Source organism: Dendropsophus ebraccatus, chromosome 9, assembly GCF_027789765.1.
Source record: "Dendropsophus ebraccatus isolate aDenEbr1 chromosome 9, aDenEbr1.pat, whole genome shotgun sequence".
NCBI lineage: Eukaryota > Metazoa > Chordata > Amphibia > Anura > Hylidae > Dendropsophus > Dendropsophus ebraccatus.
Genome location: NC_091462.1, coordinates 52513776 through 52532873, shown reverse-complemented (window position 1 = coordinate 52532873; position 19098 = coordinate 52513776). Strand labels below are relative to the sequence as shown.

Here is a 19098-nt window from a genome sequence, read left to right as displayed (position 1 = left end):
AACGTGGTGGGGTAGTTTACACCATTGGCAAATGGTAACCAAGAGCCTCATTATTTTTGTGGAAGTTTTTCTTGGCAGTTGGGGGGGGGGGCTGCTTTTAACTATTTTCATGTCTGTAGTGGGTCTGTATCTTGCCATTGCGGTGAGCTGTTGCCTTTTCCGTGTTTTTGTGTGTTTGTAATTTCAGCCATAGCAGTGTGCTCCTGTGCCTAGTGTGAATAGTGTTCTAGGAGAGCTGCCCAAATTTGTCTTTTTTTTTTTGTGCCCAATACATTTCCCCCTTATAGATGGCCCACAATGCATGTCCCCCTTATAGATGGCCCACAATACATGTCCCCCTTATAGATGCCCTCTTGTACATGTCCCCCTTATAGATGCCCTCTTGTACATGTCCCCCTTATAGATGCCCTCTTGTACATGTCCCCCCTTATAGATGGCCCCTTGTACATGTCCCCCTTGTACATGTCCCCCAGACAAAAAAAATAAACAACTAACACCTGGCTCCCCAACTGCGACTGTCTTCTTCTTTCACCCTGTCGGCCTGGCCCCCGGCTGATATGCGCTCTCTGGGGATGTCCCAGGAATTCCTCAGCAGAGCGCACACCAGTGACATCTTGGTGTGCGCCGAGGCTGGTACTTCCGGTTCCAGAACTGAGCAGTTCGAGAACCGAGCTGTAAGTTCCTAAAGGGAACAATTTAAATTTGATTAATTGGTTTTTACACTCCGTGGGTCAGGTGCAGAGCACCCGGCCCACAGAGCGTAAAAACGCTCTACGTTCCCGCGAACAGTGAGGCAGGAAACTTGCCGCGGTGCTCCTGCTCCTCTCGACTGCGGGGGCCGTCCTGTAAAGAAGTAGGGAATCCTATCATAATAGTGGAATCCCCACTTCTTTGCAGGGTGCCCCCTGCAGCTGAGAGGAGCAGGAGCACGGAGGCAAGTTCAAATAGCCGCTGGCTCCTGCCGCTCACTGCGGGGACGCCCTGTAAAGAAGCTGGCCGGCGGCCGCACTGACCTGTCTCCACACCCCCCCCCCGGTCGGAGCACTTCCTATACACCAGTGCTTCTCAATTCCAGTCCTCAGGCCTCACCAATAGGTCGTGTTTTGTGGATTTCCTTAGTATGTCACAGGTGATATAATTATACTCAGTGCATCAGGTATTAGCACAGGTGTCCTTTGTATGGGAAATCCTCAAAACATGACCTGTTGGGGAGGCCTGAGGACTGGAATTAAGAAGCACTGCTATACACTTACCCAGCCGGTACACCTCTATAGCCTGCGGCGCGCCCGTGCTGTTGCGCCCGCGGCCCCGCTCACCAGCTTCTTAGCTTCGTGCTCCCGCTGCTCCCCGCCACCTCTGCAGGGTGAAGGAGAGTCTGCAGAGGCGGTGGGGAGCAGCAGGAGCAAGAAACTAAGAAGCTGGTGAGCGGGACTGCGGGCACAACAACATGGGCCCGCTGCAGGCTATAGAAGTGTACCGGCTGGGTGAGCTTATAGGAAGTGCTCCGGGCCAGTGGGGGGGATGTGGAGACACAGGTCAGTGCGGCCGCGGGCCGGCTTCTTTACAGGGCGTCCCCGCAGTAAGCAGCAGGAGCGGGCGGCTATTTAAACTTGCCGCCGTGCTCCTGCTCCTCTCAGCTGTGGGGGACACCCTGTAAAGAAGTGGGGATTCCCCTCATTATGATTCCCCACTTCTTTACAGGGCGTCCCCCACAGCTGATTGGAGCAGGAGCATGGCGGCAAGTTTAAATAGCCACCAGCTCCTGCCTCTCACTGTTCCCGAACACCTCTAACTGTCAGCTGAACATCAGTTCAGCTGACAGTTATCCCCCTGATTTTGTTCGGATACCGAGCAATGTTCGAGTACCGAGCAAAACATTAGGGGGAAATTTAGGGGGGGAATTGTTTGAACTCTGAGGTGTTCGGGAACCGAGGTATTACTGTAGTGCTAAATGTTACCATACACACCCATACAGAACCATATGCAACCTTACGCACCCATACAGAACCATATGCACCCTGTTGACATTACTTGAGTACATCTGGTTCCTGCATGGTGTCATTTGAATAGATAATTGTACTGCATGTTGCACTATTTTGTCAGGGATTTTGGAGTGAACCTGCGACAGGCACCCAAACTTCATTAGGCAGTGTTATGTGGTTAGGATGTGGCGGTATTATTTGCCCCCTGTGTAAAGTTATTATTTGTTATATTGGTTTTGGTATATAGGATTTTAGACTGTAACAATATAGTGATAGAACGTAGTCACTATTTGGCGTTAGTATGTGTTCATTCTGTGGCGGCATTACATGGCCTTTATATACTGTTAGTATGTTTATACTTTAGTACAGAAGGTTTTGTTAATACTAGACTTGACATAAAAAACACTTTTGAGACAGAGACTTGCCAAAAGCTATTATAAGTTAGTCTGATTGATCAGGAGAACATGTGCCGCCTCTCTCCCCGTTCTATGTGAAAGAGACAGCCCTATAAACTTTCACAACTTTCTCATTCAGGTGACGCAGAGACCCTTTTTTCCTTTTCATTGTACACATTGTGTTTGTCTATGTGAGGCATACCTGATTATGGTCTGGCGTGTTCCTCTTGGACGGGGACATCTACTAGGATGAGGAACCATCATTGACTGCCTTGGATATAGCTATACTTTTGTGTTGTCTCGGCTTCTGGGCGTTGCGGATGATTATTATCGTCCACATACACCAGGTGAGTTGCCACTTATATATATATCTTTCTTTCATGTTCATATGAATGAGCGCCAGTCCCATATTTACTATTGTAACATGTTACACTGAAAAAAACTAAAAATCTGCCTATGGATGATCCCATAGACTTCTATTAGAGGTCAAATCACAGATCTGTAAAATTACAGATATGTGAATAGGAACGTATGGACTGTTCTTTGTCTGCAATAATGGATAAAAAAAATGTGGATGTGTGAATGAGGCCAACTTTTTAAAGCGTACCTGTCGCTATAACATTCAAAATCTAAATTAACAGTAGATGTAATATAAAGCAAATGTGCAATTTACTTTCATTATTTTTTTTTTTTTAGTTGGGCTTCCACTCTCTATGCCTCTCCACTTATGACATGTCGCGCCTCTTTTACTCTGTGTGAACTGGCTCCTACACAAAGAGATTTATGTGACAGATTTTTGAAGCCAAAGCCAGAAACCGACTATGAACAGGGAACATGTCATAGTAACATAGTAAATAAGGTTGAAAGAAGACAAGAGTCCATCAGATTCAACCTAGGGAAATCCTACTGTCTTGATCCAGGGAAGGCAAAAACCCCCAGAGGCAGACAACAATCGCCCCACCACAGGGAGAAACACTCCCCCCCCCCCCCCCCCCCCCCTCGACTCCAATGGCGACCAGAACAATCCCCGGATCAACGTATCACCAGAAATCTAATGCACATAACTTGTAATATTATATTGTTCAAGAAAAGCATCAAGGCCTCCCTTGAACTTATTTAATGAATCGGCCATGACAACATCATGTGGCAGAGAGTTCCACAGTCTTACCGCTCGTACAGTAAAGAACCTGCGTCGATGCTGATGGTGAAATCTTCTTTCCTCTAGACGTAGAGGATGCCCCCTTGTCATGGTTACAGACCTAGGAGTAAAAAGACCACTACAAAGATCTGTGTACTGTGCTTTCATATATTTGTATATTGTGATCAGATCGCCCCTAAGACATCTTTTTTCTAGCGTAAATAACCCCAAGCTTGATAACCTGTCCTGGTACAGTAACCCACCCATTCCCTTAATGACCTTTGTTGCCCTCCTCTGCACCCGCTCCAGTTCAGCTGTGTCCTTCTTATATACCGGTGCCCAAAACTGTACACAGTATTCCATATGTGGTCTGACCAGTGATTTATAAAGAGGCAAAACCACTGTATGTTCTCCTCTTTAGCATCTATACCTCTTTTGATGCATCCCATTATTTTATTAGCCTTGGCAGCTGCTGCCTGGTACTGATCACTAAAGTTGAGTTTACTGTCCACCAATACCCCCAGGTCCTTTTCGGAAGTAGTTTTACCCAGTGTTTTATTATTTAGCACATAACTATACTTATTATTTCTACGGCCCAAATGCATAACCTTACATTTATCCACATTAAACTTCATTTGCCATTTCTCCACCCAAGCCTCTAGCTTCTCCAAATCCCTCTGTAATATGATATTATCCTCCTCTGTGCGGATTACCCAATTTAGTATTGTCTGCAAAAATGGAGATTCTACTCTGTAGCCCCTCTACAAGATCATTAATAAAAATATTAAAAAGAAGTGGACCCAACACTGACCCCGGTGGTACCCCACTAGTAACTAAAACCCAGTCTGAATATGTTCCATCAATGACCACCCTCTGTTTTCTATCACACAACCAGTTACTTACCCATTTGCATACGTTTTCCCCGAGTCCCAGCATCCTCATTTTGTAGACCAACCTTTCATGCGGCACAGTATCGAATGCCTTTGAAAAGTCCAGATCACACAACACAACATCCACAGCCTCCCCCAGGTCCAGTCTATAACTTACCTCTTCATAGAAGCCGATCAGATTATTCTGACAAAATCGATCCCTCATAAATCCATACTGGTGCTGCGTCATAAGATTATTTTCATTAAGATACTCCAGTATATCATCTCTTACAATCCCCTCAAATACTTTACCTACTATAGATGTTAGACTTATGGGCCTGTAGTTTCCAGGATCACTCTTTGACCCCTTTTTGAATATTGGTACCACATTAGCTATGCGCCAGTCCAGAGGAAAAATCCCTGTCATTATAGAATCTTCAAATATTAGGAATAACGGTCTGTCTAACACAGTATTTAATTCTTGCAAAATGTCATGAAGGAAAGACTAAGATTTCTCCTCTTTTCACAACCATTCCTGGCTTAATGAAAAATAATGAATGTAAATTGCAAACTTGCTTTATATCACATCTACTACTGATTTAGCGTTTGAAAGTTATAACGACAGTGACACTTTAACTTAAAATGTAAGGTGGCCATTCCCCATTGTCGCTCTTGCAATTGCAGATTGACAATGGTAGCCACAGCAGCTGGAGGACTTGGAGCAGCCTCTGCTGGCCACGGGAGCCAACACCCTTATTTGCTGTACCCGTCAGTATAACACTAATATAATACACATCATAATAATAATAATAATAATAATAGACACAATACACTGCAGTACAGATTGCAATGAATAGCTTGCACAGTCTAGTCCTATAGGTAAAGTAAAATAATTAAGAGGGGGTGGCACTGAAACTCACTTGCCCTCCTTGGCTGTACCCTTTGCTTACACTCAGACCCCATAACCAATATGGAAGGTTTTTCACAGTGACAGATACACTTTAAATATCAAACACAAAATAATCTTTAAACTTTAATTTTACAGGTCTGTATAGAAGTAATAGTTCCATGGAATCCATAAGGTAAAGCATTTAATTTGGGAATAGGTAGGCATGAATATCTCATGGTCTGGTCACATTGGGCTGAAGGCTTATGTTCAATGTAGATGTGTAACCGTGTATAAGATTATCCAAAGAAAGATAATAGACTTCTTGTTTGTACGGCAAGTGCCCCAGTACATATTTATTCAGTAGAAAAGTACAATCACACACCATAAGATCCAATGTTTTGGTGTAAACCTTTTTCTAGGATTCTGTGCAGTGTAATGTAGGAGTGAGCTGGAGGATGTATAGTCCCATATAGGATGGAAGCACAAAGGCACATGAGCTATACAAGAGCGGAATGGTGGTGGTCACGTTCTAATTGGAGGAGCGGAGAGATGAGGAGAAAGGCGGGAGGGTGTCCGGCCATGTCGCTTATCATCTTTGTGGCTCCGTTTGTGGATAATCTTATACACTAGGAATATTCTATCCACTGAGTGCGATTCTTTATAATTATTATTATTACAAAGGTCATTGATGCCCGGATGTCCAGGTTGCACAGGACGCCTCACTCCTGGCCAGCTGGGGGTGCTGCGGCAGGCAGAGAGCTTCACTGCACACCTGACTTAGAAACAGACGGTAGATGTGCTGTGTGTCTGCTGAAGCACACGACACATCTAACTTCTATTTCTAGAGAGCAGTGCAGCTCTCTGCCGGAACGTCCCTGGCTGCCCTCCTCCCGCAGTGCTTATCTCCTCACCTCCCCTACTTGGCGCCGTAACATTATATCACCCGGACTGCACGTCCAGCTAATCATTAAGGGGACGTGCAGTCCAGGAGGTGCTAGTTGTGTGGGGAGCTGTAGTTAGGTGGGGGCTGTAGTTGTTTGGGGGAGATGGGGGTGTTAGTTGTTTGGATGGCTGTAGTTGGGTGGGGGTAGTAGTTGTGTGGGGGGCTGGGGGTGGTAGTTGTGAGTATGGTGGAGGGGGTCGGGTGATGGGTGTTGTCTAGAGGGGTGGGAGGCAGAAGGAGCTTTATGTTTCTTTTAAGTGTGTGTGTGTGTGTGGGGGGGGAGCCGCAAAAAAGGTTTTGTGCAGGGCGCCATTTACCCTAAGGCCGGCCCTAGTGTTCAGACACCTATAGGAATGGGCGTAGCAAGCAGGGCTGTGGAGTTGGAATCGTTGAGTTGGAGCTGTGGAGAGTGACTTGGGGAAAAAATGTACCGACTCTGATTTCAGCTTTAAAACAAACCTTTTAAAATGTTATAATTGAGTTTTCATATGGATTTTATAAATGTTCCTCATTAATATAGTTTATGTTTTATCAATTTAAGCCCTTTATTTATAACAACTAGAAAAACCCTCTCATATACATTTTAGTTTCCTCCATATATCAGTAATCTGGTCTCTATTTGGCAGCCTGTTTCTGAGCTGGAAGAGTCCATTGTGTGTGGGGTGATCTGTGCTGTTCTCTTCCTGGATGCTGGATGACTGTATATGAGCAGCAGTGTAATATGAAGATATCCTGTGTAATATAGAGGAGGAGGAGGAGACATAAGTAGTGTAGCAGTAACCTCTGTCCTCAGTGTGGTGTTTTCTCTCTGAGAGAAGATTGTGTGTTTATTTTCGGTGTACTATGGCTGCAGCAGGCTGTGTGTGTATCAGTGTGTGTGGCTGCAGTGCACTGTGTGTTCTATGGCTGCAGCAGTCTCTGTGTGTGCAGCAGTAGGTGTGTGTGTGTATGTTATGGCTGCAGCAGGCTGTGTGTGTGTTTATGCTATGGCTGCAGCAGGCTGTGTGTGTGTTTATGCTATGGCTGCAGCAGGCTGTGTGTGTGTGTGTGTGCGTATGCCTATGGCTGACTTCTCTATATCACTAGTATCTGGCATTGTTAGTAGTGTTTCTTTGTGTATGGTGAATATTTAGTTAGAAATATAGAAAATTGTCAGCAGAAAAGACTCTGAGTTGTAGTTCTGAGTTATTCAGGACAGAGAATCTGCTTTATACTTTTCCTTATTCACTCAGAAGTCGCCCCAGGATCATGTAGGACATTAGTAGCAAGCTGCTGAGACAGTTCTACTTTACACCAGTGTGATAAATAACTCCCCTGGAGTCTGACTGGCCGTTTATAAAGGAGCTGGAGTCTGAGTCAGAGCTGCGGCTTACTGACTCCACATCCCTGGTAGCAAGGGGTACAGCCTAGGGGTAGCAAGTGAGTGTAGGTGCCCCCTCCCTGCCTATTGTTACCTATAGGGAATCTCAGCAGACAGCAATGCTCTCCAAATAAAGGAATATTCTGCTACGTTATTCATAATAGAAAAGAAGCAGAGAGCAGTGTCAAAGCCTTTCTATATTTCACACCTGCCTAGGCCGTTCGCCACTTTCAGTTTTGACAGCGTCAACTAAATGGTTAAATATCAGGTAAAATAAGCACCGGCCCCCAACTTCTCATAGCAGCCGGGAGACACAGTGAATGGAGCTGGCCCAAGCTGGGCTCCTGCTTGCTTCTCAGGTTCCCTGACATCCCGCTCAGCCAATCATTAGCTGTGATGGGGCAGCGCACTGTATGGCTGAGCGGGATATCTGCTGTATGAGTGAAGGCACAAATGGTGCACCTGTACAGCACGCCTAGGCGTTAAAGGAAAAGAATTAGAAATAAAAAACAGTAAAATTGCATTGTTTTTATTTTTGTATTTATGTTTATTTTTTTGAGGAGATTGGGGGGAAATAAGGGGTATGGGGGAGGGAGATGGGGGGGAGAGATGGTATGAGGGAGGGAGATGGGGGTATGAGGGAGAAGGGAAAATGGGGTTTCATCCCTTCGATTATTTTGCTTTAAAAAGTCTATAGAGGCGTCTACATCTTTCCCTTTTTTCTTTCAGAAGTGTTCGTAATGGCTTCTTTCTTATTAGTTTTAATTTTCTTGTTAGAGTAGACACTTTTCGTGAGGTCTCCTTAGCCCGAGTCTTCAGTTTTTGAAAAGTGGAACCAACAGCTTCCGGGATGACTGCCATGAAAAAAGAAAGCCGTCAGTAGGTAAGATATATAATAGAAGCTTTCACTTTAACCCTTTAAGGACCGGGGCCTAGTTTTCAAATCTGACATGTGTCACTTTTGGTGGAATCACACACAGGAGTTTCCAGCATTTATGTGGTAATAGCTCTGGGATGCTTTAATTTATCCCAGTAATTGTGTGTTGAGTGTGTTGTTTGTGACACATTGGGGCAGATGTATTAAAGATGTGCGGCGTGTCCTCATCCTGTGCCTGATCTATCATAGTATACACCGTTCGTAATCCATGGCTGATACCTACACCTGCTCCGGAGGTGCGCCGCCGGTCCTGCTAGATTTATTAAGGGGTGTACCAGGTAAATGGGGGCAGGGCTTTATTTAGCACTTGTGTACTGACAGCTGGTACAGAAACAGCTACAGAACATAAATAGCTCAAGTATAGCAAGAAATGGCAGGGATATCCTAGCAGCAGCTGCCTCCCTGGAGCCCATATAATTTCAGCATACAGGCCTGTCCCCAACAAGAGTACAGTAATACTTACCTGGCTTGTGGACTATGACCTCTTGCAACATATCAAGCTTTTTATAACATCTTTTTAGACGGCGCTTCAGACACCTGTAACTGTGAAACAGAGAAATCTTGTTATATAGACCTGTAAAGATTCCAATGCTGACTTATCCATCAGAATACCCCCTGCCCCACTACTGACCGTGATATATAAAGGTACAATGTATAACCAGCAAGAAGGATTTAGCACAGTCTAATCCCTGGCTGCAGTGCTTATTGCTCCCCCTATCGGTCACACAGTACAATGAACTTACATTTTGGCTTATACAGTAGATCCCTATAGACAATAATGTAATGAGGAAGAAAACTCACCAGTAAATACCGGCAAACAGCAGTGCGCCACCTATGGCCAGGATTATAACACCTCTGACTGATGAGAAAGAAACAAGATAGTTGTTATTATTACTGACAGTGTATTCTATAAGACATAGTACAACATCTATAACTCCTCCTGATGCCAGCCATGTCCTTCATAAAGCCATCATTAGGGCAGGGACTGGCAGCTTGGTTGGGCACAGTGGAAACAATAGCTGGAGGGTCTGTTCACACACTGCAGATTTCACCACCGGCCGGGCTGAACAGGAGGTTGTGAGAGCAAAACTAAGGGAGTAAAAACGGACTACTCACTTTTCCTAGGAATAATATGCCACAGTTCTGTCGCTATCCTGGATCCTGAAGAATAAAGAAAAGTAACAACATGAAATACACAATAACAGCAGCTGATCCCCAAGACTTTTCTTCCAACCATCTAAACCCTAGAAACCCCTCACAAACCCTCCACAATGATAATGTCCATTACCTGCTGGCGTCTCTGTAACTTGTCCCTGTACATGACAGGTAAATATCACCAAACATATCACAGCAATTCTCTGCACATCCATCTTCTTCACAACAAATACTGAAAAGACTGAAGTGTAATCCGAGAACCTAGAAGCCTGGACACTCTATTGTGATGTCACCTACTTCAGGCATAGGTCATATGACATCATCATTGTAATGATTGTGACATCACAATAGAGTGTCCAGGCTTCTAGGTTCTGGGATTACACTTCAGTCTTTTCAGTATTTGCTGTGAAGAAGATGGATGTGCAGAGAATTGCTGTGATATGTTTGGTGATATTTACCTGTCATGTACAGGGACAAGTTACAGAGACGCCAGCAGGTAATGGACATTATCATTGTGGAGGGTTTGTGAGGGGTTTCTAGGGTTTAGATGGTTGGAAGAAAAGTCTTGGGGATCAGCTGCTGTTATTGTGTATTTCATGTTGTTACTTTTCTTTATTCTTCAGGATCCAGGATAGCGACAGAACTGTGGCATATTATTCCTAGGAAAAGTGAGTAGTCCGTTTTTACTCCCTTAGTTTTGCACTCACAACCTCCTGTTCAGCCCGGCCGGTGGTGACATCTGCAGTGTGTGAACAGACCCTCCAGCTATTGTTTCCACTGTGCCCAACCAAGCTGCCAGTCCCTGCCCTACTGATGGCTTTATGAAGGACATGGCTGGCATCAGGAGGAGTTATAGATGTTGTACTATGTCTTATAGAATACACTGTCAGTAATAATAACAACCATCTTGTTTCTTTCTCATCAGTCAGAGGTGTTATAATCCTGGCCATAGGTGGCGCACTGCTGTTTGCTGGTATTTACTGGTGAGTTTTTTTTCCTCATCTACTTTACATATCACATTATTGTCTATAAGGGTATAAACCCACACACCGTATACGCAGCAAATACGCAGCAGATTAGATCTAAACAACTGAACACAGCATCAAATCTTCACCATCAAATCTGCTGCGTATTTGTTGCGTATTTGTTGCGTATCTGCTGCGTATACGGTGTGTGTGTTTGTATCCTAACCGTGTTTCTCAACGCCAGTCCTCAAGACCCAACAGGTCATGTTTTGCGGAATTACCAGTTGATATAATTATAGTCGGTGCACCAGTAACTGCCACATCTGTCCGTTGTATGGGATATCTGCAATACATGACCTGTTGGGTCTTGAGGACTGGAGTTGAGAAACACTGGTCTATAGGGATCTGCTGTATAAGCCACACTGATAATTACAGGTCTATATAACAAGACTTCTCTATTTCACAGTTACAGGTGTCTGAAGCGCCGCATAAAAAGATGTTATAAAAAGCTAGATTTGTTGCAGGAAGTCATAGTCCACAAGCCAGGTAAGTATTACTGTACTCTTGTTGGGGACAGGCCTGTAGGCTGAAATTATATGGGCTCCAGGGAGGCAGCTGCTGCTAGGATATCCCAGCCATTTCTTGCTATATTTTTGAGCTTTCTATGCTCTGCAGCTATTTCTGTAATAGTTGTCAGTACACAAGTGCTAAATAAAGCCCTGCCCCCATTTACCTTGTACACCCCTTAGTAAATTTAGTGGGACCTGACGCGCACCTCCGGAGCATGTGTAGATATCAGCCATGGATTACTGTCCATTACTGTCTGTGTAATCGCGCCATTACCTAATGATTGTTTCCTTTTTTCATGGCTTCCCGGAAGCTGTAAAACAGGTTAGATCCACTTTTCAGAAAATGAAGACTCGGGCTATGGAGACCGCAAGAAAATTAAAAATAATAAGAAGAAAGCCAGTACGAACACTTCTGAAAGAAAAAAGGGAAAGATGTAAACGCCTTTATAACCTTTTTAAAGCAAAAAAATAGAAGAAAAGAACCCCACATTTCCCCTTACCCCTCCCCCATACCCCTTATTTCCTCCCCCTTTCCTTTGAAAATATAAACAATCCTAAAAAAAATTAATAAAAGTAAAACACTGCAGTTTTACTGTTTTTTATTTCCATATTTATATATTTTCTAACCCCTTGGCGTGCAGTACAGTTGCACCATTTGTTCCTTATGGGTGCCTTCACATGTACAGGATCTGCAGCAGATTTCACGATGCAAGTTCTGCAGCAAAATCTGCTGCGATTCTGTGTCCTCTCATTTTCTCTGGGTTTACACACTTACAATGGATTTTTCATTCCGCTTCGAGTATGTAAAGTCCCTTCCCACTTAACCCAATGCTGCCGGGCTAATATGTTACCTGTCCGCGATCCCTCTTGCTTCTCAGGCTCCCTAACATCCCACTAAGCCAGTCATTAGCTGTGATGGGACAGCGCACTGTATGGCTGAGCGGGACGCCATTGAGCCGGGAGCCTGAGAAGCAATCAGGTAGTATATTAGCCCGGCAGCGTTGGAGCTAAGTGAAAAGAGGCTTTTCATACTTGCAGCGGAATGAAAAATCAATTGCAAGTAAGGAAGGGCATGGAGCGAGCGCAGTAAAGCGGAGGCCTGGCGTGACTGGGTTCAGCTGGGACTGTAGGCAAAGGGGGAGAAGGAGTTACAGGTAGAGGGACAGCAGCAGGAGGATAGGAAAGGGTTAAGGGAAGTTGGTGAGCGGTTTGAAAGAAGACTGGATTGGAGCAGGTCACTCACCAAGCAAGGAGTCGGAGTCCATAAAAGTAGGATGAGCATGTGGATCGTCAGTTGTCCGCCGGACCAGCTTCAGCCTGGCCGCCCTAGCTAGCAACGTGGGTTGCGTACGTGGGTTGGGTTGAGGGTCTTTGTGTTTCTTTGTCATGACAGCCTGCATAGGGAGGTCTTGCAGGGCACTTCAATGGGGCCGGGATAAATGGGGACCCATCATAGGGATGGCTTCCCCTTTTTACAAAGTTATCTGGTGATAGAAAGTGTGGTGTTAAGTTATGTGTTGTTCCCTTCGGGATAGGTCCCTGGGAACAGTGTGGTGAATTGGCAGTACCGTCAGACATATTGTAAGCTCCTGAGTCAGTGCGGTGCAGCTAGGAGAAATTGGTTTGGTTTTGGTACTGCCCTGATGGGGCCCTGCCAGACCTTCCTGGTTTTACAAATTACAGAAAGTTATTAATATCTTGATAATATTTGTGATTTTTTTTTTTTATAATATTTGTTGACATGTTGTTTGTTATGTTGAAGCACTTTCATAAAAGTCTGTTGTGGCCGTTCTATTCCAACGCTAAACTGGAATCGATTTGAAGTTTGGGAAGTGAAGGTAAAAGGAGGAGGGGGTGGGCATTGAAGTGACTGTTTTAGAGTGGGTGAGTGCATGGGGGAGTTAACCAGAAGGAACTCGGCTATACCCAAAGTCATGTAAAACCATAGAAAATGACTGGACATAGGATCACAGCAGAGGGCTTGGGCCCGCTTCACACACTGGGTCTTCTGGCTGCTATGATTAGCTGGGGCTGCCACTTGTTACCTGTTCAGCAACTGTCCCATCCTCTGCGCGTTCTGCTCATCCTTTCATCTTCAGGCGCAGACAGCGTTGGACAGATACACTGTGTGCGCCCGATCTGACACACACACACCAAGCTGCGGGACACATTGGTCGCAGGCAGTGTCTCTGTCCCACGCTGTCTGCGCTGGAAGGTGAAAGGAGAATGAGGAGAGCACGCAGAGGATGATGTAGCTGCCGGGGGAGGACACGTGCGCTGCCGCGAGAATGCAGCCAGGGGGCGCGTGACAGGTGAGTTGATGATTTATTTATTTTTTTCTTCCATTTGGAGGGAGCATAACACAACTTATTGACAGCACAGAGGGGGCACAAAGGAGGGCATAAAACATTGGGGGCACAGGAGGGCATTAAATTAATTGGGGGCACAGAGGAGGGCATAAAATTATATGGGCACAGAGGGAGCATAGAACTCATTGGGGCATAAAATTATATGGGGGAACTGAGGAAGCATAACACTAATTGGGACAGAAAACCGTATGGTGGCACACAGGGGACATAAAAATATATAGGTGTATAAAGGGGGCAAAAAAGTAATTGGAGACACAGAGGGGGCCTATTTGATGGGGCACAGTGGCCACTATTAAGGCCCTATTCCGCGGAACGATTATCGGCCGCTACGGACGATAATCGTCCCGTGGAATAGAGTGCAACGATCAGCCGACGTCATTCATGACGGCTGATCGTTGCAGTCGCTGGTTTTTCAACATGTTGATAAACAAGCGACTGATATAGCAGCGATCTGCTGCCGTCACTCCGTTGAATAGGAGCGTCGGCAGCAGACGCCGCTATATCCTATGGGCTGCCCTGACGATCAGCAATCACCTGGGCAGCCCCCCCGCAGCTCCCCGCCGCCCCCTCCCGCACTCACCCGCTTGCTGCAGCCGAGTTGAATAGCGGCGGCAGCGAGCGGGCAACGAGGAGCAAACGAGCGCTCGTTTGCTCCTCTTAACGACCCGTGTAATAGGCCCTTTACTGCTTGGCTAATACAGAGGGGCACTTTGTATAGAGGGGAGGATAGTGCTAAAGTGAGGAGCCTAAAATGTTTGTTTCACAGATTCTGTGAAGACGAGTTGTAGCTGGGAGAAGTCTTCATGATGGCCGGTGTAACAGGCCAGAGTACACCCCCAGTCCAGACTATACCCTGGGTTAATATGGCCTAGGCTAGATTATTCCCTGGTTATATTTTGGCCTAGGCCGATTTATACCCCCTCAGGCCACATTATACCCCATGAAATCGGTAGCATTTTATTGGGGATTCAGCTTTCTCTGGTAAGGTAAGTGAGAAACTGCTGATGTAAATATTAAAAGTTTAAACACGGGACATTTATCATTGTGCCTGCACTATTTATTGTGTGTGTGTGTGTGTGTGGGGGGGGCTAATGAGGACAATTTGTGCATTTCATAAAAATCTGTGCAAGATATATTGTGGGTTTTGTTCTATTTTCTATCAGTTTCCACTTTCTGCCCCCTTTTTTAATGTTTGCACTGGGAGGGGGCGGAGTTTTCTATTAACTACTTTTTTCGTTAGATTTATCGTTTGCAAATTTTTACTTTTAGCGCACAATGCTACCGTAGCGTAGCTTTTTAGCCATGCTGTTTTAGGCTGGGTTCACACTGCGTTTTTGCTGTCCGCTTTTTTTTTTCTTTTTTTCTTTTCTCCCCATCCATTTTTTTTTTAAATTGCAAAAAATGGATGATGAAAACAGATGCATTTGTGTGCTCCCCACTTTGACCTATTTTTCCTCTGACTGCCATGATAAGAACGGATCAAAATTGACTGTAAAGAACGAAGTGTGAACCCAGCTTTAGACCTAAATTGTGCAAGATGTATCAAGGCACTTGTGTCTAATGACTATTTTTGTGCAAGAACCGTAAAATTTTGTGCAGCCCACAAAAAGCTCCTCCTGCTTAAAAAAAATTGTGCAGATGATGCAGTGATGGGACAGCGCCATCTACTGTCAGTTCAAGGTAAGCACTGTACTGTATTTCCCAACAAGAGGAAGTAGCTGCGTATCTGAGTAGGATGTAAAAAAAAAAAGAACTGCACATTTTTCAACAAATTAGAAATAAAGTGAGAAAACCAGTGACATGATAACTTGGAGGAATATGGTTTGGCCTAGACTTTTTTACACTCCCAAATATAGAGTTTATCCCACGGGGTATACTGTTGCCTGAGCTAGACTATACCCAGGTTTATAGTATGACCTAGGCTATTTTACAAATATATCCCCCGGGATATACTGTGGCCTTGGCCAAGCGTGAGAAAATCAGTGAAGTAATAACATTATGGCCCGGAGAGATATAGCATGGCCTAGGCTGTTTTATACACCCAGCTATATAATATATCCCCTGGGCCAGGGGTGAGGAAACCTGCATAGTGGGGTCTACAGCCCTGTACTCTGACCCAGGCCCTGTCCTCACCTTCCAAATCATGGCAGATCCACTTCAGGCTGGGGCTTACGTCAGGGCAGCGGACTGTTGAGGTAATCTCTCTATAGCTGTAAGGCCCTATTCACACATCCTGTTCCTGTCCGCAATTGCGGATCCGCAGAAAAATAGGACCAATGTATTTCAATGGACCCATACACACATCCGTGTTGTGTACTGGGCTGCAATCCGTTCCGCAAAAAAAAAAAAAGGACAGGCCCTAGTACGGACAGTAACTGACACACCCAATACAACTCTATGGGGTCCGTATTTTACGGATGCAATACGGATGAAAATTTGCGGATTGCTTACGAATTGAAGATTGCGGATTGGAAAATATACTGATGTGTGAATAGACCCTAACCAATTTCTCCCCAGACAAAGAGTGCTGCATGTATGTACCCACATCTGCTCTGCTCATTCCTTCATGCTCCCTAGAGTCTCTGTCAGGCCTTGTGTTTCCCATCCTCTCCATTCATGCTATAATGTGCCTGCACTAACACACAGCTTAAAGGGAACCAATCACCGGAAAAGCGCATATAGGGCGCATATAGTCATCTGGGCGGTGTGCGGCTAGCAGGTAGTCACGTTCCCCTGAGCGTTCTTCTGCTGTAATCACTCCCCTCTGGGCGTGATTCAAATGGCCGAGTAGCTGTGACATTCTGATGCCAGACGTCGCCGCGCATGCGCAGTACAGCCACTTCCATTCCGGCTGTACTGCACCAGTGTGAGCCGGAGTTCGAGGCTATTCTGCACAGGCGCAGTCCAGCCGGAATGGAAGCGGCTGCACTGCGCATGCGCAGCGGCGTCCGGCATCAGTATGTAAGCACGCTGACCTCGGGCACGGTGCGCTCCCGAGTGACGCCACAGCTACTCTGCCATTTTAATCACGCCCAGAGGGGCGTGATTACAGCAGAACACCCAGGGGACCTTGACTACCTGCTAGCCGCACACCGCCCAGATGACTACCTCAGGTAATTAGCATACAGGGCGCCAGTTTTATAAAGTTACTTTGCGGCTTACACCGGGAAGGCACGGAGGCTATGAAGACACGTGTGGCAAGTGTGCTGTGTGCTCTAACAGCACATTTCAAAGCTCTATATGCTTTTTTCCGGTGATTGGTTCCCTTTAATACACTGCTGCTATAATGTGCCTGCACTTACACTCAGCTATACACACTGCTGCTATTATGTGCCTGCACTAACACACAGCTTAATACACTGCTGCTATAATGTGCCTGCACTTACACTCAGCTATACACACTGCTGCTATTATGTGCCTGCACTAACACACAGCTTAATACACTGCTGCTATAATGTGCCTGCACTTACACTCAGCTATACACACTGCTGCTATTATGTGCCTGCACTAACACACAGCTTAATACACTGCTGCTATAATGTGCTTGCACTTACACTCAGTCATTCACACTGTTGTGTAGAAAATTTTCTGTCTGTCCTCCTGCACAGCTCTGTGATTCTCACTTCCTGATTGGTCCACGCTGAACACACACCCCTCTCCCATTACAGTCATGTGACCACACAGACCTCTGACAGCAGCCCTGCTTCTCTATTCTAGCCTTTTCTACTACCCTACTGCATTATGGGGATCTGCAGTTCTATCCTGTATCTACAAACTGCTGCTGTTTGTTATACACCACATGCTGATAGCTATACTGTACAGTAACTTATAATATCACATATTCAGCTGTTTCTCATTGTTTGTTTCAACTCTTCTACCAGTTATTCAGTGGATTTGGGTTACAAGCACGGTCCCGGAACGAACTATGTTCGTAATCCAAGGCAACACTATATATACAAACTGTATCAGGTTATTCTCAGTGGTGCCAGGTTGTTAACCCTCAATAAGCTGTAAAAGGCTACAGCTCATTGAGGGTTAACTCCCTGACACCACTGCTCCCAGAACACCAGTTATGCTGGGAAGCTTGCTAGAGGGTAGGGTGGGTGGTCGGCAGGGACTCCCCAGTGCTGTGCCACCATGGGCGCCTGCAGGACATCCACTTACTAACTGTGATGATCTTTTGGTGACTGCTTCAGCTGACACTTGAATTCTCCCATATCTGTGTGCTTTCAAAAAGGAGAAGTCCGGCCAAAATTATTTTTTTTATATGTTATTAATTATGGAAAGTTAGACACATTTCTAATATACACTAATTCTGGGAAATGCACATAAAGTGCTATTTCCCTCAATTTAGTAGATCATGGAGACTTCAGTTTTTCTAAAAACCAGTGACGTCACAAACCGAACCAGAGCAGGGCTGGGTGTAATTCCTATGAAGCGTCCAGTAGGGGCGCAGTGTATGGAGAAATGACATTGTAAGAATAACTATCACAAGTGCCAGCAGCCCCATCCACGGCACATAGGACGGGGCTGCTAACACTTGTAGTGCGGCTCCCGCCTTCGGCGCCATAGCAGACCTCGGACCAGCGTCTCCCCCTCTCCCCGTGCGACAAGCAGACCTCAGACCAGTGATCCCCCCCCCAGGATCCCATAGCTTACCCCTGCACACCCCCTTCCCCCGGGTGCCCCCCGATCTGCACAAAGAGGACATACACATCCTCCTGTGCTGCGGCGTCTCCCCGCTCTGTCTCTCTCTCCTCTCCCGCTGCTGTACGGGAGAAGAGGCAGAGCGGGGAGACGCCGCAGCACAGGAGGATGTGTATGTCCTCTCTGTGCAGATCGGGGGGCACCCGGGGGAAGGGGGTGTGCAGGGGTAAGCTATGGGGTCCTGGGGGGATCACTGGTCTGAGGTCTGCTTGTTGCACGGGGAGGGGGGGGGGGCGCTGGTCTGAGATCTGCTATGGCGCCGGAGGCGGGAGTCGCACTACAAGTGTCAGCAGCCCCGTCCTATGTGCCGTGGATGGGGCTGCTGGCACTCCTGAATAGTGAAGTTTGTGGGTTTTAGGGGGGGTGGGCGGCTGGTCTGGGGTCTGCTGTCCGGGGGGGGAGACAGAGGGAAGCCGCAATACATGTGCCACCAGCCCCGTCCTAAGCGCCGTGGATGGGGCTGAAGGCACTTCTGATAGGAGTAGTTTGGGGGTCTTTAGGTGGTGGGGGTGTTCACTGAGGGGCTGCTGGCATGGGGGCAGCTGCACCACAAGTGCCAGCAGCCCCATCCTATGTGCCGTGGATGGGGCTGCTGGCACTTGTGATAGTTATTCTTACAATGTCATTTCTCTATACACTGCGCCCCTACTGGACGCTTCATAGGAATTACACCCAGCCCTGCTCTGGTTCGGTTTGTGACGTCACTGGTTTTTAGAAAAACTGAAGTCTGCCTGATCCACTAAATTGAGGGAAATAGCAATTTATGTGCATTTCCCATAATTAGTGTATATTAGAAATGTGTCTAACTTTCCATAATTAA

At 46.1% G+C, this 19098-nt stretch overlaps 1 protein-coding gene across 4 annotated transcripts in view; it reads left to right on the top strand.

The window, feature by feature from the left end:
- The window catches only part of LOC138800971 (uncharacterized), a 52511-nt gene that overhangs the window by 28682 nt on the left and 4731 nt on the right, over window positions 1-19098 (top strand). For 2 of the 4 annotated variants that reach the window (XM_069983284.1, XM_069983285.1), the window contains exons 2-3: window positions 2517-2724; window positions 5430-5466. The exons of 1 other annotated variant lie outside the window; for it this stretch is intronic. In XM_069983284.1, the coding sequence (XP_069839385.1) occupies window positions 5453-5466 (14 nt within the window). In that variant the 5' untranslated portion in view covers window positions 2517-2724; window positions 5430-5452. The remainder of the gene's footprint in view (window positions 1-2516; window positions 2725-5429; window positions 5467-19098) is intronic. One more of the 4 variants, XM_069983286.1, reaches the window with a different exon arrangement.